Consider the following 22195-nt stretch of genomic DNA (forward strand, 5'->3'; position numbering starts at 1 on the left):
CTTCTTGGAAACAACATATGCAAATAAATAAGAACAAGTCAGCATCAACAATTAAAAAAAAAAAAAAAGAAAGGCAATCTAACCACCATAGTCATAAATATCAATGTATATCGTTTCATAATTCTAATTTCTTTGTAAAAATTGAGTTTTGATCTTTTCAAGTGTTGTGAGAGCATCTTTTATGTTGATCCTGCTCTCTGGGACATCTGAAGTGCAACTTAAAGCAAGCTGCAAGATAGATGATACACAAGCCATGTCTTTGTTGGCTTGTTCTTCTTCTGGATGAAGTAATTTCACATCGACAACTTGATCTACAGAACTTGGTAATGATCCCAGAATCCAACACCTTATGCTTAGCTCTTCTGTGAACATCTCATCCTTAGGTCGCTTTCCAGTGAATGCTTCAATCATGGTAATGCCAAAACTGTATACATCACACCTTGTTGACACTAGTCCTTCTAGTCCATACTCTGTCATGAATATTGAAATTCACATTAATATTGCAGCAGAGGAAAAAATAGTAGTTAAAAAGATTATAATGTTTTCATATTCAGAATAGAAGTGTTATGACACATATCATCTTAAATTTGGTTTGGCTAACGAGTGCCAGAGACACTCGTTAAGATAATTTTAAGTATTAATTTTTTGACAAGAGTGAAACTAATTGAAGGAAATATCTAAATGCAAGTGACTAATATATGTAAATATGTGCATTCTCGTAACAAATTAGGTGTTATTAATTATTTTCATGAGTGCTTCAAAAGCTCCCACCTGACTATTTTACCAAAAACTAAAAATTGTAGGTTTAGAGTTAAGAATAATAACCTGGGGCGATGTACCCAATTGTTGCCAGGGTTTTTGTCTGCACACGGCTTTCTCCATCTCCCAGCAATTTGGCAATTCCAAAGTCACTAACATGACCTACCATATCTTCATCTAGTAAAATGTTGCTAGGTTTCAAATCACAATGAATTATGGGAAATGAGTACCCATAATGAAGATATTCCAACCCACGAGCCACATCAATCATGATGTCCAATCTTTGCATGATACTCAGGACATGGTGGTCAAGATGAAGCCATTTATCCAGACTTCCATTAGGCATGAATTCTAGTACCAAAGCTTTAAAGTCCAGATTAGAGCAAGCGCTGATGACTTTGATCAAATTTATATGACGGAGGCGGCACAAGACTTCACACTCTGTGTCAAAAGTTTTCAATATGCCATCAATCTGCATATTAAAAACCTTTATAGCCCAAATTATCCCATTTGCAGATACCCCTTTGTAAACTGAACCAAACGTCCCAGATCCAAGCGAGTTACTCACACTGAAACCATTTGTTATTCGTCGAAGTTCATGGTAGGATACCCTTTGATATGTTGTTTTTGGAAACAAATCAGGAGCTGCAGCCGTAGTTTTCTTTCTTGTCAACCTTTTTATCAACAAAAGTGAAATGGCCAAGGCTAGGACAGCAGATCCTATTGGTAGCAACACAAGCAAGAGTATCTTTTTCCTTGATCTATGTTGAGAAGTTTGACATGGTTGGAACCAAGGAGCACCACACAATGCTTCATTAGCAAGAAAAGATAGGATTGTGAAGTTCTTAAAAGGTCCTCCTTGAGGAATCGGTCCTCGTAGTTTGTTGTAGGATACATTCAGATACTGAAGATCCAAGAGTTTCCCTAGTGAGGCAGGTATTAGACCTGATAAATTGTTAAATGACAGATCCAAGTACTGTAACACCAACAGATTTCTGATGGACTCCGGAATTAAACCTTCTAGGTTATTATCCCCTAAGGAGAGTACCAGTAAATTTTGTAGCGCCCCAATTGTGCTAGGAATATCACCAGATAACTGATTAACTGACAGATCTAGATAGGTCAGTGCCTTCATATTTCCAATTTGGGAGGACAAAGACCCATTGAGATAATTCACGGACAAGTCAAGCTCCAACAGGTTATTAAGGCTCCACAAGCTTGTTGGTACACTAGATGTTAGATTGTTGGAGCTTAAATAAAGATATCTCAATGAAGAAATGCTCCCTATGCAGCCGGGCACTTTGCTAGACAGCCTATTGCTTGTCAAAATTAGGTATGCTAAGTTGGGAATATGACAAAACTCACTAGGAATTGGTCCATGTATTTTGTTATCTTCAAAACTTATCCACTGAAGTTTTAGTAAACCTGAGATGGAACTTGGGATTGTTCCTGTCAAGCCATTGCTTGCTAGGTTTATCTTGATCAAGTTGCTCAAGTTGCCTAGTGACCTTGGAATTTCGCCTCCAATTCCACAATGAGACATGCTAATTGAGACAACAGAGTTGGAAAGATTTCCGATAGACACTGAAAGATTGCCATTCAGTGGATTTTCATCTAGCCGCAAGTTTCTCAAATATCTGCAATTTCCTATAGAGCTGAAGAAGGCCATATCTCCAGTTAGAGTAAAATTGTTGCTTGAGAGAGATAAGAGTTCTAGGAATCTTAGGTTCCCAAGAGAATCAGGAATTGCACCAATAAATTTATTACCTGTCATATCTAGATCCCTCAATTTAGAGGCATTGGAGAGAGTTGGCGATATAATTCCAGTGAATTTGTTCTTTGCAAGAAGAAGCCTCTCAAGATTGGGTGAAGTAACACCTAAAGCAGAAGGAAGAATGCCCGAAAAATTATTTTCTTCTATGGATATTGTTCTAAGAGTTGAAATGTTGAATAGCTCCAGTGGGAAGGGATCTCTTAACTTATTTGCGCCCAAGTATAGTGTCTCTAATTTGTAAAGGCCACCAATCCCACGAGGTATAGCACCTGATCAAAAACCAAATAGGCACCAAGTTAAATGGGCAGAAAAAACTAATTCAATTGAGGATTACATACATAGCTGCATACATAATAATAATACACACACATATACATATACATATAGTGAGATAAAAGCAAAATCATATATAGGTGGGAGATACTTAAAGTGCATAACGGGGAGCCATAACCAAACTCGTTCTCCTTTTCAGGACTTGCATATTGGTTCATGATTAAACTGTCAAAGCAGTTTATACTTTAGTAAAACGAAAAATAATTAGAACAACTTTATGTTTTGATTGTTATCTGATACGAACTTACTGTTAATCAGAATATCAACAATCTTATAGTGAATATTTAATTTGACAATATTCTAAAGACCTTCTAATGTTATTAAGGGAATTATTATTTTTGGTTAGTAGGAGGTTTGAATTCAGGACCTTCCACTTACAATTCTTCCCCCCTTACCATCTAAACCAACCCTCCCCTCCTCTGTTAAGGGAATTATTCTTTCTCAATTTCAATAGTAGATTGTCAAATTATTAAAGAGGTTGCTGAATGGTACTTAGATGGTGTGTAAATATGCGGATGAAATTGTTTATTTAACAAGTTTTTGGTATGGCTGGTTGTATGCGCATAATTTGCTTTATTGTATACTTTAAAGATAACAAATTTCCTTCTGGCAAAGATGTTCTGATAAGCATATTAGTTGGTATGGATGTGCCAATATTTATCAAGTAGCTCTTAAGAGAGTAATCAATTTTTGTTTTTCTCAAACACAATTGAACTAACAATTGAATTTGACACAATTAATAACCATACCTTGCTACTAAATTTGGAAATTACATAGTTCACCACCGATTAACAATTTTAAATTGATAAAAAAATTAAATTCAAAATCTCAATATGTTATATTGGTGAAAAAATTGATGTATTTTACATATATTCTATATGAACAATTTAATTTAATTATATGTCAAATATTATATCAAAAACAATAATTGAATGGAATTGGATAGAAAACAACTTTACCTGCTACAAATCAACAGTCTGCTGATTATTTTAAGGCATTTTCTATCCTAGGTTGGGGTCCACCTTCTAAATTGGAAACACCTTTGAAAAGAAAATTTATAATTTAGACAAAAATATACCTGAGCCACTTTTTCCCTGCGGCCTTAAAATCTAGAACAGGATGACCTTATCCTAATAGTATTAAAGTGGAGTTTTGTAGTCTTATCAAGGTACTGTATCGTCCAAATAACCTAAAACCATTAGATCTGTACTTGAATTGACACCTCTCCTAAAGTTTCTGACAATTCCATTTGACGCCTCTCATGTTTTAATATTGCATTGACTGGATTTCATTCAAATGTGACCCAAAGTTAATATTAAAGCACTACTTGACCGAAACACCCTCAAGCTGCTTGCTTATTGCAATAACTTCAACAAAATATATGTACTCTAACGTTTTGCATTAATTAATGGTTTTCTTTTTTTTCTCGAAGCAGTGTTTTTCTTGTTTTCGGTTATTTGCTTTATCACTCACAAGATAAATAAAGCTTGTTTTGGTTTCATTTGGCTCTAACTGTTACCTTTCCATCACAATTATAGATTGAGGGATTTTATATGTATTTGAACTATTTATGCATTAATAAATGACATATTTATCATATTGATTGCTTGTATATTTATACTTGTATGATAAAATCTCAAGAATAAATTTGATCAATGAAATCATAAGTGTTATGATGGTTGATAGAACGATTATTTGGCGTATTTTGCACTGTTATTTTGTCCTAATTTTGGCTATTCTCGGTACTAAGAATTGGAATTTCACTCATATTCGATATTTGTGTGAATTGTAGGTGGTAGGCATGAAAAATGATCTCGCGGGGTGAATTTCCAGAAGACTTCCCGTTCCAAGGCGTGGCCACGCCTTAAAAGGTGGACGAAACCGAAAGCCGGACTGCGGTCCACGTGGACCGCGAGGAGCACGGGATTAAAACTCCAAAAGCTAGCTTTTGTTTCAATCAATTGGGTCAGACGTGACTTGGCTCAAAGAAGGGCTTCAATTAAAAAGAAAAGAAAGGGCCAGACGTTTGTTTGTGGTTTTTGACCTCCTGCGGCGGCTATTAAAAGATAGGAAAAAGCTAGATTCAGGACATCATCTACTTTAGGCTTTAGTTTTCTTTTCCCTAGCCGTCAGACGTTGGAGACTCTTCTCTTGCTTTTTGGCTTTCACGTTTTTGACTCTCTCACTTGAGTCTTCGGATCTGTACAATTCGTGGGGGCTTTTGGCATTGAATTTGGGGATTCAGTACGATTGCCAACGCAGAGATAAGGAAGACGCTCTCTTTTTTCTTTCTTCGTACTTCACTGTTCCAGATTCTTTGATGTCTGCGTGGATGAAATTAATTAATTCGCGCAAGATTGACACGATGAGGAGCGGCTAATTTCCTCCTCTACCCAAAGGTTGACGCAAAGGCGCGGTCCATAATATCTGTGAGATCTAATCGAATTTCATTATTTCTTCCATTTTATTGCTATTCGTGCGTTTCCTGAATTAATTGTTCATGGGTATTTTATTAATTGAATATCAACGGCCGGGTATTTGATTTAATTTAATAGCCTACTGCCACGTTAATTAAATAGAATCCGTAATTGTTCATTTAATTGACACCCCGTGGCAACCACCATAATTGGCTTTATGATGGGGAAACGCATGATCTAATTTAAATAAACCCTCTTAGCGTGTTTATTGGTTAGGGTTGGGTTCTTCTAGCTTTAATGCAATTGGGTAATTAAATTCCTATGGTCGTACCTAGGGTTGTTATCTGGTTAGGGAAGCAGTTAATGGTCGTACCTTGACTGTCGAAAAGGTAAGGAAGAACTGGTTGTCAGAGCTTATTGATAACTATAACCAACCTAGTGATGAATGGGTGAAATATCTTTGTATCGATGAACATTTACTTGGACCGTGCCTGAGCAGTTGATCCTTTGGGTAGAACTTTTATTAATTGCTATTTCTAGTGAATTGTGCTTTGTGAGTTAGTTTTGAATTTTGTATGTTTTATTTTATTTTATTTTTATTTGCCTCTTATTGAAAATCCCCCAATTTCGTTCTACTAATTTGAAAAGAAATAATTTCCTACCTGCTCCCTGTGGAATCGACCCTACTTGCCATTGTACGCAAAATTAGTATTTTTATAGATAAATCCGGTATATCGGATCAAGCAAACTCTTCGGGAACAGGGTGAATCAAGTAACCCATTGCACACCTAGGGTCCCTGCTCCATTACTTGGATTTGTTCTATAATTATTTAATTGAGGTGGTAATTAGAACTTTTTAGTAATTATTATTGCACAGGTTCGGCACCTGTCAATTTTTGGCGCCGTTGCCGGGGAGCTGGCGTTTGGATTATTTGTTTCTTTTCAAATTCAGTTTTTATTTTTATTTTTATTTTATTTTATTTTTCTTGGTACTTTTGCTAGTTTATGCCCCGTTCGTCTCGCACAGGTGAATTGATATACGACGCGGAGGTTGAGAAGGCAGCGCGTAAGCGGAGGCAAGAGACCAAGAGACGAAAAGAAGGGCACTCATTTACTGCAAACGAGTCAGTAGAAGACGAAATAAGTATGGCCAACACCCAAACATTAAGGGAGCTGGCTGCCCCGGAACTGACTCACCAGCCCTTGTGCATCACATTCCCCACTTTGGCTGAGAATACGGCTTTCGAACTGAAGTCGGGGTTGATTCACCTCTTACCTTCTTTCCATGGTCTCTCTGGCGAAGAATCGTACAAGCACGTCAAGGAGTTCGAGGTGGTTTGCTCTAGTATGAAATCCCCTGGGGTCACTGAAGAGCAAATTAGACTGAGAGCCTTCCCGTTTTCTCTCAAAGATGCAGCTAAAGATTGGCTGTACTACCTACCAGCAGGTAGTATTACCACATGAGCGCAGCTGAAAAAGAAATTCTTGGAAAAATTCTTCCCTGCATCCCGGGCTGCGAGTTTGAGGAAGGAGATCTGCGGCATTAAACAATATCCCGGTGAGTCCTTGTATGAATACTGGGAAAGGTTTAACAAGTTGTGCACTAGATGCCCGCAGCATCAAATTAGTGAGCAACTATTAATCCAATACTTCTATGAGGGGCTCCAATCAACAGACAGAAGTATCATTGACGCTGCCAGTGGGGGAGCACTTGCAAACAAGACACCGAGGGAAGCGTGGGAGCTCATCGAAGCCATGGCAGAGAACTCCCAGCAATTTGGCTTCCGTGAGAGCAACCCTCCTCGTAGAGTCAACGAGGTAGAGACTTCATCCTTACAGCAGCAACTGTCAGAATTGACATCGGTTGTTAGGCAATTAGCCATGAGAGACATGCCGCGAGCGAAAGTATGTGGAATCTGCACTAGCATGGACCATTGCACAGACTCGTGCCCCATTTTGCAAGAGGATGGGCTGAGCAAGTGAACATGGCTGGAGGCGTGCCCGCGCCTCGTAGGCAATACGATCCGTATTCCAACACGTACAATCCGGGTTGGAGAGATCACCCCAATCTCAGCTATGGTAGTAGGCCACAAAATGCATTCTCCAATCGGCCTCCAGGATTTCAGCAACCTTGGCAACATAAGTCTCAACCCTCGTCCTCAAGCTCAGGGAGTTCTCTGAAAGAAATTGTCAAGAGTTTGGCCAACACTACCACTCAACTCGTCACGACCACCACTCAGTTCCAACAGGACACCAAAGCAGGCATGAAGGACATGGAGATTCGAATGAGTCAAATGGCAACTGCCATTAACCGCCTGGAGTCCCACGTCTATGGGAAATTGCCATCACAACCCGAGGCAAATCCCAAGAATGTAAGTGCCATGACATTAAGGAGTGGCAAAGAGGTGGATGGACCTAAAGTGGTAAATTCGAAAAGCAAAAGTGAGGAGGAGATAGAAAAGGAGATTGAAGAGGAAGGGCGCATTCGCGAAGAGTCTAAGGTAACATCTATTCCTTCGATCCCTATTAAATCTAATATAGCTCCTTTTCCTTGCAGGTTGGAAAAGACAAAGAGGGCAGAAAAGGAAAAAGAAATCCTGGATGTGTTCCGCAAAGTTCAAGTAAACATCCCCCTATTGGATGCGATCAAGCAGGTACCCAAGTACGCAAAGTTCTTGAAAGACTTGTGCGTTAACAAAAGAAAGCTAAGGGGTGATGAAAGAGTGATGGTAGGAGAGAATGTATCAGCTGTACTTCAAAGGAAACTCTCACCCAAATGCGGAGATCCAGGTATGTTTGCTATCCCCTGTAAGATTGGTCATTCTAGTATCAAAAATGCCATGATAGATTTAGGAGCTTCTATTAATGTGATGCCTAAGTTAATCTATGATTCCCTAAATTTAGGACCTTTAAAAGAAACGGGGATAATAATTCAATTGGCTGATCGTACATGTGCTTATCCGGATGGGATAGTTGAGGATGTTTTAGTGCAAGTAGATGGATTAATTTTTCCTGCTGATTTTTATGTACTTTACATGGATGATAGAAGTGCCCCAAATCTATCACCCATTATATTAGGAAGACCATTTTTGAGTACTGCCCAAACTAAAATTGATGTTAGTAAGGGTACTCTCACGATGGAATTTGATGGAGAAATAGTCCACTTTAACATTTTTGATACAATGAAACATCCTGTTAACTCTCATTCTGTGTTTGCTATGTATACCACTAATCCCTCTGTGCAAGAATTTTCTAAGTTTGCTTGTAGGGGTAAATCCAAGGTTGCTACGAACAAGTCCTATAGGATGAAAGCAATTCATGAGGTAAAAATGGAGAGAAAATTTAGGAAAAAAGTTGCACTCAATGGCCATGTGGATCCTGGAGGAGGGCCACCAATTACAAGGAAAATTCAATTACATCCAGACTAAAGAGTGGTGCTATGTCTAGCCAAAGACATTAAAGAAAGGCGCTGCTTGGGAGGCAACCCAAGGCTTCTTTTGTTTTAGTTTTCTTATATTTTTTAAGTTTTTGTTAAGTGTTAGTGTCACTTAGTGGGTTGTTATTTTGTGACAGGAAGTTGGCAGCTAGGCATGCCCACGCTAGGTCATCACACCTAAGGAATGGAGTTTTGGAATTGACGGTCAGACGACTATAACTTCTAATGCGTGCCCACGCCTTCCAACCCTTCCGAAAAAGAAACTTCAGTCTTCTCCTTCCTGTTGGTGTTGCGTCCACCGCCACCACACCACCTTGTGCACGCAGCCGTCTCACCTCCTCCGTCTTAGTGTCTCACTTTCTCTCCCCGGTGGTCAGGGAAGTTTCTTTTCTTTTCCCCTAATACTTCATTTGTCTTTTCTATATTGAGGACAATGTAGGTTTTAGGTGTGGGGGGGAGTGGCTTCCATTAGTTCTTTCTTTTTCATTAGTTCTTTTTGCTTTGTTACTTTAAAAAAAAAAAAAACACATGGGATGAATGATACAAAAAAAAAATGAAAAAATAAAAAACATTGTAGTTAGTTGGCTTTTTGGTTATTTCTATGCTTGTTAGTGTTGGGGCATGTTGCTGTGATGAATGACACAATCAAAGTGAGTGGTTATGTGGTCAAGTATGCTAGCTATGCATTTTGTTTCCCTTGGCAATGTCGTTGAATGTTGAATATGCAGGAATTGACCCATTCTTGTAACTTTTGCGGAGCTTTTGAGCCTTGCTTGAGCATATTATTCTTATTTGCTCTATTTTGTTTGATTGAGTGGGTATCACACATGGTATTGGCATTCTAGAACTTGCTAGTTTATACATGTCAAGGCCACATTTTTGTTGAATTGGATGCATTTGAAATGATAAGGGCATTTAGGATTTAACCCTCTTTAGCTATCTAAAAAAATCAAGCCCTCATCTTATCTCCCAATAGTGAACCAATTTGAGCTTTTGTCCCTCGTTTCTGGTTGTTATCGGTGTTTGTTAACCCAAGACCTCTTTAAACTTTCTTGTTTATCCCTGTGTTGTCATGGGATGTCTGAATTCCATCATTTGTGCAAAGCAAACAAAATTGGGGTTGCAAGTACTATTAGATTAGGAGCTATATGATGCTATCCTTGTATAAAGGAGGGGAAATTGGAAAAAGGCCACTGACCAGAGGACTTTGGCTTACAGGGCGTGCCCACGCCTTACAGGACTCTCCCTTGTTAAAAAAAAAAAAAAAAAACTGAATAGACCTCATGACCAGAGGACTATGGGCTACAAGGCGTGCCCACGCCTTGTGAGCAGTTGCAAAAAAAAAAAAAAAAAAAAAAAAATTTCTGGGGCACTTGTACAGGGTGTACAGCAAATGGAAATTGCCTTGTTAGTAAAACTCCTCCGGTAAAGCACTGTGGTTATTAGGGAGTTTCGGACATTCTCTTGACACTTTACCTCCTATCTATACCTTCTTAACCCACCTTTCACCTGAGCCCCATTACAATCCTGTTAAATTCCCTTTGATTCATGTGTTTAGTTCACTTTTAAGTGGTGGAGATGTGATAAATGTGCAAGCCTATGGTAATGACATTCCGTGATGTTGAATTGAGCGTTCCTAGTATTCATATAGATTCTTTGAATTACAACATGTCCGGTGTGTTCTACTTTTGGTGATATTGTCAGGGACCCTAGATGCTTGTGTTAGTATAGACTATTACATGACCTCTGCTCTCTTGGTTGTACTTCTGAGCTCCGAAATGCTTGAGGGCAAGCATTGTCTAGGTGTGGGGGGATTTGATAGAACGATTATTTGGCGTATTTTGCACTGTTATTTTGTCCTAATTTTGGCTATTCTCGGTACTAAGAATTGGAATTTCACTCATATTCGATATTTGTGTGAATTGTAGGTGGTAGGCATGAAAAATGATCTCGCGGGGTGAATTTCCAGAAGACTTCCCGTTCCAAGGCGTGGCCACGCCTTAGAAGGTGGACGAAACCGAAAGCCGGACTGCGGTCCACGTGGACCGCGAGGAGCACGGGATTAAAACTCCAAAAGCTAGCTTTTGTTTCAATCAATTGGGTCAGACGTGACTTGGCTCAAAGAAGGGCTTCAATTAAAAAGAAAAGAAAGGGCCAGACGTTTGTTTGTGGTTTTTGACCTCCTGCGGCGGCTATTAAAAGATAGGAAAAAGCTAGATTCAGGACATCATCTACTTTAGGCTTTAGTTTTCTTTTCCCTAGCCGTCAGACGTTGGAGACTCTTCTCTTGCTTTTTGGCTTTCACGTTTTTGACTCTCTCACTTGAGTCTTCGGATCTGTACAATTCGTGGGGGCTTTTGGCATTGAATTTGGGGATTCAGTACGATTGCCAACGCAGAGATAAGGAAGACGCTCTCTTTTTTCTTTCTTCGTACTTCACTGTTCCAGATTCTTTGATGTCTGCGTGGATGAAATTAATTAATTCGCGCAAGATTGACACGATGAGGAGCGGCTAATTTCCTCCTCTACCCAAAGGTTGACGCAAAGGCGCGGTCCATAATATCTGTGAGATCTAATCGAATTTCATTATTTCTTCCATTTTATTGCTATTCGTGCGTTTCCTGAATTAATTGTTCATGGGTATTTTATTAATTGAATATCAACGGCCGGGTATTTGATTTAATTTAATAGCCTACTGCCACGTTAATTAAATAGAATCCGTAATTGTTCATTTAATTGACACCCCGTGGCAACCACCATAATTGGCTTTATGATGGGGAAACGCATGATCTAATTTAAATAAACCCTCTTAGCGTGTTTATTGGTTAGGGTTGGGTTCTTCTAGCTTTAATGCAATTGGGTAATTAAATTCCTATGGTCGTACCTAGGGTTGTTATCTGGTTAGGGAAGCAGTTAATGGTCGTACCTTGACTGTCGAAAAGGTAAGGAAGAACTGGTTGTCAGAGCTTATTGATAACTATAACCAACCTAGTGATGAATGGGTGAAATATCTTTGTATCGATGAACATTTACTTGGACCGTGCCTGAGCAGTTGATCCTTTGGGTAGAACTTTTATTAATTACTATTTCTAGTGAATTGTGCTTTGTGAGTTAGTTTTGAATTTTGTTTGTTTTATTTTATTTTATTTTTATTTGCCTCTTATTGAAAATCCCCCAATTTCGTTCTACTAATTTGAAAAGAAATAATTTCCTACCTGCTCCCTGTGGAATCGACCCTACTTGCCATTGTACGCAAAATTAGTATTTTTATAGATAAATCCGGTATATCGGATCAAGCAAACTCTTCGGGAACAGGGTGAATCAAGTAACCCATTGCACACCTAGGGTCCCTGCTCCATTACTTGGATTTGTTCTATAATTATTTAATTGAGGTGGTAATTAGAACTTTTTAGTAATTATTATTGCACAGGTTCGGCACCTGTCAATGGTGAGGTTCATTTGATCAAATATAAAGTTTATTCTTCAATATCTGTACTCAAAGTATTAACAAGATTGAGACATTATTAATACGGTTAGACTAGTACATACTATGCCGTTTCCATTAGAGAAGTAATAGATCTCATCTACTATGGTATAAGACAACTAAGCTAGTATATTGGTGTTTGATAGTATGATCAAGTTTAATAGAATGATCTGCATCGTGATTTCTTTTGTGCCAAAAGAATTAATCTCTAAATAACGTTTTATGTAAGTAATACTTTGACTTAGAATTATCATGGTACCTTGAGTGTGGATAGTTATACCCTATGTTATTTGTTTGTTCCAGTAAAAGGGAATGCACAAAGCATTAACATATGAGTGTATACTTCAAACACAGAAAGATAGTGAACAATCTTTAAGGATTTACCACCTCTTGTAAAAGAGAAGTTATCTCATTTATGATCACTTGTAGAAGTATAACTCGAGAAATCTCAGTACTAGGTGAATGAGTTTTAGAAAGGAATTTCTAAGTACTTGTTCTTTTGAGAGTTATATTTTTGGTACAAGAAAAGAACATTAATCACATACTGGAGTTGGCACGACTCATTCTAATGTCAGTATGAGATAAGTGTGGTAAAAGAATATTAATTATATGGTAAACGTGCATTGAAATGTGAAGTCATCCACTTGACTTTTCTCATTACTTCGGAGGTCATGATGCATTGTTAGATGCCAATCTTGATCTATAAGAATGAGTTGATTAATTAGTTGAATCAATGATAAATTAAAAGAGTTTTAATTTATCTAGTTCTTGCTAATTAAAAACTATGACTCGTTTTTTGCTGTCAATCTTGATCTATAAGAATGAATTGATTAATTAGTCAAATCAATGATAAATTAAAAGAGTGTTAATTAACCTAGTTCTTTCTAATTAGGAATTGTGACTCGTTCTTATTGCCAACATATTTGGGAACCTATTGGGTCACACAAATTAAGAACTTCTTTAGATGAATTTCAAATGGGGACTTGCAAGATAAGTTTTATAATTTATAGTTTAATTTGTGAGACAAATTAAACTTGGGAGACTTATAGTTCAAATAAGTTTAAGTCTTCCAAATACAAATGTTGTATTAGAAAAAGGAAACTAAATCCTATTGAAAATTGGTTTCAAGTTTCCATAAGGATATGGACAACTTATTAGTCTATAAATATTCATTAAAATTTTGCTCGCAAGACTAATCGATACACAAATTTTCATGTAAGATTTTTGAGAAAATTTTTGAGAGAAAAATGTTTAAAATTTGTGTGAGGTATCTTGGCAATAGCTAACACTAATCTAGTTTTAACTAATTTGTTCTTATAGATTTTGGCTAAAGGGTTCGCGTGAATCATTATCAGAGGCCAAACATTGGAGCGGCTATGTGGATCTCTCGCCTCCTCCCTCTGCATCAAACGCTCCTATTGTTCGGGTATTTTTTATTGAGATAATACACTTGAACACTCTTTTAGTTGCATGTATTTTATCAAAACTAAAGATTCTCAGAGAAATAAAAAATTTTAATTTTTCGCTACTTTTATCTCTATGATTCCTTATAGATTCAACTAGTTATTCTCAATGATAGTTCTCTCTAGGAATCATATGGGGCATTCAAAAGCTATAGCTATATACGTGATTTGCTCGACTTCCTACTCTCGAAAGATGAATTTATGGTTCTTCTTATTTCTTTCTATACCTTTTTCTTTTTATTGCATCATTTCTTAGCATTTTTTAATTTGTTCCTTCACCCAAAAAAGTAAAAAGAAAAAGAACAAGAAAAATGATGTAGTATAGAAGCCTGCAAAATAGGATTTGTTATTAAATCTATAGCAAAGAACATAGGTCAATTCACGATCAATCTCCAAGACAAATATTTCAAATTGGAATAAAACGAGAGAAACGAGAGAAAACTCTTAGCAATTGGAATAATCAATTAATATTTCATTGATATTTGATAAAGGAATAATAATTACAAGGACTCTAGATATGCCTATTTATATGCCATACGCCAAAAAGTCCTGTACTGAAAAGGAAATAAAATACAAAAAAAAAAAAACCTTGAATGAACTAAATTTACGCCTAGCTATTGTGGAAGATCAAACAAAGTTTGGCCTGAAGTCAGACTTGAACTCCAACACCGAACTTTGTTGGAACCAACCTTAGGATAGGATTTGCGGACGGATCCACGAGGCTTCACTGAGGGTTCCGTCATGGATCCTTAGTAAACGGGCCTCGGCACATTTTTCTTTTGCCACCAAACCATGTTACACGCTCCAGTTACGACCAATAATAATAATAAAATTATCAAATAAAATAGATAAAATTGCAAATAAAACTATAAAATTTACTCTAATTTAGTTTCCTAAATAATTTCTCGACATAAAGATGACTGATCTCTGAACCCAGTGGTCCTCATTTTGTATCAAATTGCCTCACTTGAAAAGAACCCACCCTCGAGTTTCACAGAAAAGTTTGATACACGAATCATAAGAAGAAGCAACCATGATCCTTCCACCAATTTTGTAAGATCGTTGCTGGCGATGAAATTTTTGCACCCATTATAGACATAAGAAACAGCCTATGATCCTGGGAAGATCTCAAATCCAATAATGTCAACTTCTACCTTAGTCAAAATAAATTTTATGATTTTCTCTTGGTTGACAACAAACTCAACTGCCTCAATTTTTACAGGAAAATCTTCTGTTGGAGAAAGCTTAACAAACACAATCTTTTCATCAATTTTAATAATCTTGTGGCCCGTGAGAGAAATCGCATCAATCGAGTCACCAATCGATAAATCTAGTGGGGCCGGATTCGTTGGCGGAATCATCTGCAAAATTCCTCCAATTTCCAGATTTTGAGATTATGCCAAACCATTAGGTGCCATAGTTGAAGAATTTGGATCTACTTCAGATTCTACCGTGGGCAAGCATGGAAGAAATTCAACTAAGCACAGTGGAAACTCAACTTCTTCATCTTCTTCATTAGGATCTTGGACATAGTCTTCCTCCTGAATCTTAGGCTCATAGATACATTCCTTAACCTTGATCTCGGGCTCTGGAATGTCTGATTCATATTTTATTACGTCAACTGGGGATGTAATTTCATGGATCTGATTACTTCTTTGGTTAGTCTGGTTACTACTTTCATAAATATGATAACTATGGGTTTCACTCCAGCTTGGTCACGGAGTCCGAGCCCTCCGAAGCAGATAATCTTCGAGTATGGCATTCTTGAAAAAGACTAGTTGCACTTTTCAAAGACAACCTTCTTCCATCTTGAGGCGATGTTCATTTATTGAGTATTGGACCATCCATCACAGTCATATCAATTTGATTAAGTTATTCAATAATTCCTTTTGGTTATCGACTTATTCTGGCTGACCTGACTATTGGTGTTTTTTTTTTATGGATCATCATTTCAAGTATTGCTCCATTGGAATTCTCCTTAACAAAGCCATAGTCAGCCAATCCACTGAGTTGTTGGATGTTCCTTTATACTCAACAGTGATGTGGCCATCTTTTGATATTTGTCTAAGGTCTTATGTTTCAGACTAACAAGTTTAGATTACCATGATACACCTTGTTCAAGACTCTACAGATAATGGCTATCACAATACTTACGAGACATAGGTTGTGGCTACGACTTGATCTCAAGTAACAAATCCCTAAATCACTTTGTCTCTTTAAATGTGGCAGCCAAGGTTATATATTCATCACCATGGTGGATTGAACAATTACCATTTGCCTCTTAGAAGCCCATAAAATTTCATCACCATTACCCAACGTGAATATCCAACTAGGTGTGGAATTCTTATCACTCATGCTAGTTGCTAGTGAACGAACCAGCATTAGAGTAACCTTCAAGTACCATTGAAAATTTATTATAAAAGACCTCTAAACTCTTAGTCCTTTTAACATAACCAAGAATTCTGTTAGTGGACTTCCAATGGTTCATATTCAAATTCTTGGTGTATCTTGCAAGTCTACTAACTGCATATGGAATATCCAGTTTTCTACAATGCATTGTATAAATCAAACTTCCAGTTGCACTTGCATTTCAACTTGATCAATTGGATTGTGAGAATGTTCACATAATTTCAGGTTAGGATCAAAGAGGGTACTTATTTCTTCAACCTTTAGATGTTGAAGCTTGTCCAATATCTTGTCAATATGATGATACCGATATAAACAATAACCTCCACTATTTATCTTAACTTTAATACCCAAGATAGTTATCCCCTCTCCAAGACCCTTCATTTTGGACTTTGAAGAGAGATACTTCTTAGTATAGAAGTGTTCTATATTTGTACCAAGATTAAGCATGTCATCCATATTTAAAATATTTTTGGCATGCAACATTTAAAACTGACCTTGTTGAGAACTTTGCTTTGCTATATCTTTTCCTCTTTGTTGCGGAGAAGAGTCTAGAGAGAGCTCATCAAAGAGCCCAATATGTAAAGCAAGAACCCAACTTTAACTCAAAAATTATGCCGTTAAGTGTTGGACCCTCACTTGTATATTAAGAGCTCTTTTTCCATCTCTCGAACTAATGTAGGATCTAATTTTTTACTTATGAACCTAACAATCTCCTCCTTCGTGAGTAACACCTCACATTGAACTCAAGTTTACAAGCTTTTTTTCGAGTCAACTTTAATACTCAATGCAAACCCACCTTAACATTTAAGAACACCTTCTCTCTTTTCAACATCCAAACTAGATTTTGGATCTCTACCAACCATTGGCTCCTTGGTCTAACACCAATTGAACTCCCTGTCAAACTCTTGCGAACCTAGTCCAACACCAGCCAAACTTCTTGGCATTTCAGTTCACCACCGAGAAGAAAATTTTCATTGATCCAACTCCGAGAAGAATTCACTAGCCAATGAATAGTCTAGACTCACAATCAAACGCTTTGATACCACTCGTTGGGCAGAACACATTGAGAATGTCCACTAAAGAGTCCAATATACAAGTCAGGGTCCAATTTTGATCCAAAATTTAAGCCATTATGTTTCAGACCATCACTTACATATTAACCGCTTTTTTTTATCTCTCGAATCAATGTGGTACAAAATTTTTTACTCATGAATCTAATACTCTTTTATACTTTTCATGGAGGTTTTGACTTCTATCAAGTATTGATATTATTTATTGACTTGATGAGAGTAAGTTAAAATTGCATTGCATTGTATATCCCATGTATATAGGGAAAGTACGACTATTATTGCTTGTTTGAGTTAAATTATATTGTACTTGCAAATGGAACCTTTTAAATAAAATTTTAAAATAAAAACAGGGCATGTTGAGCAAAGGAGTTAGTATATAAAAAAATATTAAAGCCAAAATCAAGTTATCATAAAATAGAGAAGAAGCCAGAAATAATGGGAGAGAGATTTAGAGACCTTAAACCCAAAAAACTTATTTATGCAGAGAAAACAGGAGTAGTTAGTGCATAATGGGCCATAGAAGAATGAATGAGCATACTTGACTGATTGATGGTATTCTTAGCATCTGAAAAAGATAATCGCTTTAACAATATCGCTCGCTTGCTTTTTATCTTCTCTATTTCCACAAAAATTACAAAAGTATTTATTTATGTATCTATTTCTCTCTGTATCTTTTCTAACTCAATTTGTTTAAAATACTGTATATCTTTGTGTAAATTTGACTTTTATAATTTACTAAAGTAATTCTTTCTTTGTGCAAGTATTCTTTGTACAATTTAATGAAATTTTGTTTGTATAATATATTTATTGGCAATGAAATATAATCTAAGAAAAGTTAAGGTTCATTAAATTGGTTTATGTGAGCAATTACTAGTCTTGCCTGTTCATAGTTTAAGAACTATTTTTCCATGATTTTATTGAAACAACTTAGAGATACCGGTTATTTAGTATATCATGTTATATATATTACTAAATATAAGAGTAAATTTTAATCCTATTACTAATTACTAATTAGTTAACTTAACTATGACTATATTTGGAAGTCAAATTTTGATGGAAGCTGACATGTTGGAATTTAACTTGACAATTAAATTTGGAGTTCTTGTTTATTTCAATGTTATTTAACAATTGAGATTATAAATTAGGACTTAGGATAATAATGAACCTTCTTTTGTATATCATATTTGTTTGAGTTAAGTTCATTGAATTTTATTGGAAAAACATATGGGATATTATTTATTACAACAATTTTTTAGAGAAAATTAAAATATTTTAGCCCACTATTGATATTTCAAATTTTGGATATTACCGAATTACCGATTCTTTGATTCAATTTACCAAACTAAAGTATGGATGGTAATCAGATATTGATCTACCAATTCTTGATTTATCAAAATTTCTTTTACTGAATTTTTTATTATCAACCAATGAACACCACTAGTTAGTCCATCAAGTGAATAGTGACCCATAACTTAATCATTTTTTTCGAGTTAGATTTAAACAGCGTATGATAGCATAAGTAAGCGTCAATAAGTATCTAATTGTTACCTGTCAGATTAGCCACCTCTATGCCCAGCTCCTCCAAATTAGTAAGATTGCCAATATCTGCTGGGATTTGACCTGCAGAGTAGATCAATTATGATATTTACATAACTGCTTGAAAAAGTATACATGTATATATGCAAGCACTTGTTTTAAGAGAAATATATCTTAAGCTACCGAGAAGGGTACTAAGTAGTTTGCAAAATAAAATGATTTACATGTGTTCCCGGATTAATTTAAGTTCAATTTATTTATATATATAACTACGAAAAACATGAAGTATTTAGGGATTGTTTTGATTATTGAAAACAACTTAAAAATTTTATATATTTGAGTTAATGAAGCTTAATTCCAAGATATAATTTAGAGGAAGAATGGACTGAATAGTTCGGAAAAAGAACTATAAATAAGAGATATTGAATTTAAACTCTCTCAATTATACTAAAAAAATATTTCAAGATATAATTTGGTCAGGCCGGTACACCACGACAAAGGCATGTGCTTCATATAATGACATCCATACATTTATTCTAATTTAGCTTCTGGCCCATCTTGACCGTAACTTGTTTGGAACCATGACAGCTATAGGGATCATCCCAAACCGTGTTTTGTGCACAGTTTCGCGGACTGATTGAATTTAAATAACGAGATGCATATTACTTTAAAACATGATGTAACAACAAACTGGGTGAATTACAACAAACCCCCCACCCATATATAAAAAAAAATAGGTGAATTACACATTTTGTGTGTTTGGATTACATAATTTTAAAATAAAATAATTTACTTCATAAATTTTAATCATTTTTTTTATTTTTTTAATAATTTTTTTATCTCATGTACATCACATCACAAAAAGTACTACAGTAACTATCTCAAATAAACTCCTATCCAAACAAACCTACGCGTGACTTAGCACTTTTTCACCTATACATAAAGTTTTCATGATTAGAATTAGAGTATCACAATGACGGATCTCTCCTTCTATAACAAAACTGACTAAAACATCAACAGTATCCTAACATGAAGATGGAAATTACTTCTTAATTACAAGGGATTTATATATAGATTTTGAAAATAATAAGAGAGTTCTGTAAAAAAGTGTTAAATGATGGAGGGTTAAAACTATAATGCATACTACACTTCTATAAATTGGCCATTTCAGTAGTTTTAATTTCTAAATGAAGGCCATCTTGACATTTAAACTAGTTCCAAACCATGAGGGGTCACACATTTTTTCAAATCATAAGAGAATTATGGTGAAAAGTGCTAAATCACAATTTGATGAAGTGTAATTTTTCCAAAGGAAATTGTAACTCAAAATCAAGGGATTACTATCTAACCGTACCTTGAACATCGTTTGGAGCTAGAAACACCACCCTAAGCATGGTTAGATTTGAAATTTCTTTTGGTATATTTCCTGCCAGATTATTGTATGACAAGGACAAGACTTGAAGCCTCGGACAACCTCCAATGCCAGCAGGGACTGCGCCGCTAAACTCGTTATTTGACAAATAAAGCCCTTTGAGTTGTGGCAGATGATCGCAGATACGTGCCGGAAGGTAACCGGATAAGGTATTATTCGTAAAACTAAAGATCTGCAATGACGAGAGGTTGAATAAAGACCGAGGCAAAGGGCCATCAAGTTGATTATTTTCCATGTCGAGGAACTCCAAGTTCTGCAAAGCGCTCCAGTCTTGAGGCAGATATCCAGTTATGAGGTTCGTACCTAACCTGATGGTCTCTAACATCGTTGCATTAGAGAGCGTTGTTGGCAATGAACCTGAAATTATGTTATTACGGAACGAAAGATAACGAAGTCGAGATAAAGCTCCCAACCATGATGGAAATTCACCATCAAAGCTATTGAATGCCAAGTTGAAGTACTTGAGTCGACGCAAATGAACCATCTGAGTTGGAAGATTTCCACGGAAGCTATTGTTTTCAAGATCCAGCCAGACTAAGAAGGAGAGATTCCCCAACTGTGGAGGTATGGTTCCAACTAAGCCCATTTTGGGAAGTTGTATGGCGGCAACTCTTCGATGGCGTCTGTTACAAGTGATTCCTATCCAGTTACAAACAGAGGTAGAAGTGGACCAATTGACTGGAAGGATGTTTTGGGGGTCGGAAATGGCAGCCCTGAAGGCAAGAAGAGCGCCTAGATCATGATCACTGGTGTTGTTATGGGCAACAACGTTAGTGGTACTTGAGGAAGCTGTGGCTAGGCTTGCTACCAAGGCTACAAGGAAGAGGAAATAAGCTTTCTCCATAGTTAATTTCATTTCCAGAATGTGGATGTATACTGGTATTGGCATAAAATACATCTATATAAAAATTGAAGTACAGCAACACTTCTTTATTTTTATTTTCTGATAGTGATGGCGCCGTGGCGGTAAAGTAGACCTTGCATATGACTTTTCCATCTTGTACAATATGGTAAACTATTTAAAGAGTTTTTAAACTATTCAAAATTATCAACTTCTTGTATTTTATCTATTTCAAGTCCTCATATAATCCCCTCAAAAATAAATTGAATCTAATTTTGATTCGTCGATCTATTTCTGCATTAAAGCTAATAAATTTGAGGGCAAAATTTTATGAATCTAACAATGAAAATAGACAAAAAAAAAAAGGTCAAAATTTAACATTTTTTCTTTGCTTCTTGATCATAGAGAAGCATTCTAGGCGCGAGGAAGAGAACTTGAGGAAATTGAGTTTTTATTAGAGATTAGATGATTTAATATTTGTTCATACTGTTTGTGTTACAAAAACCAATCGAGGCAGTTTTGGATGTTGGATTGGAGTTTTTCCTTAGGTAAGAAAATTAGGTTTTTTTTTTCACTCAAAATAGTTAAAATGGGGCATGTGTGTGTGCATAGTTGAGAACATGATCGAACTATAACAACCTGAGAAAAATAGAACAACAGTAAAATGAGCATTCAGATTACTTACTGTAGCATTCAGAGTACTTACTGTGTGATTTGTTTAGATAGAGTAGTATTATTTGAAATATTATTTGAAATAATTACTAACACTTTTTGTGACGTGATGTAGAGGTGGCAATATGTATAAATGATTCATAATTGGTTTTGACTTAATGGATAGTGGATGAAATTTATCCAATCCATTTAGATCCATTTATTAAATGGATCTAAATGGTAATAAATGGATCTAAATGGATGGATCTAAATGGATTAAATAAAAATCAATTATCCATTTATAATTCATTTAAATATTTTGGTTACTTTTTTTTTGTATTACCATTTCTTGTAATATGAAGATACTATTTTATGTACTTGTAAATTTTAGGTGTTGAAAATGACAAAAATCAATAAATGACAAAAATAATTGGAACTGACCATGAAGATTGTTGTACAAATAGCCATATGGTAATTAATGGGGGATTAATGGGGACTGAATCATATCATAATCTAAGGAGGGAGGTCCAACTGAGCCTACGGAGGACTCAACCACACCCATATGAATTTTTGAAAAAATTACATTTTGT

The 22195-nt window shown here is 36.1% G+C and overlaps 1 protein-coding gene and 1 non-coding gene across 2 annotated transcripts; both read right to left on the minus strand.

Annotated features, from left to right (window-relative positions):
* Positions 1 to 64: 64 nt before the first annotated feature.
* LOC113715802 (uncharacterized) lies at positions 65 to 20989 on the minus strand. The gene is made up of 4 exons (XM_027240105.2): positions 20036 to 20989; positions 18694 to 18765; positions 826 to 2802; positions 65 to 470 (listed from the first exon to the last, which is right to left on the minus strand). Exons 1-4 carry the CDS (start codon positions 20967 to 20969, stop codon positions 124 to 126), a joined length of 3330 nt encoding a protein of 1109 aa, XP_027095906.1. The 5' UTR covers positions 20970 to 20989; the 3' UTR covers positions 65 to 123.
* Positions 6802 to 6908, minus strand: LOC113717431 (small nucleolar RNA R71). The gene has a single exon (XR_003454362.1). It is a non-coding gene; the product is annotated as a small nucleolar RNA R71 (small nucleolar RNA).
* Positions 20990 to 22195: the final 1206 nt, after the last annotated feature.

This window comes from Coffea arabica, chromosome 11c (genome assembly GCF_036785885.1).
Source record: "Coffea arabica cultivar ET-39 chromosome 11c, Coffea Arabica ET-39 HiFi, whole genome shotgun sequence".
Lineage (NCBI taxonomy): Eukaryota > Viridiplantae > Streptophyta > Magnoliopsida > Gentianales > Rubiaceae > Coffea > Coffea arabica.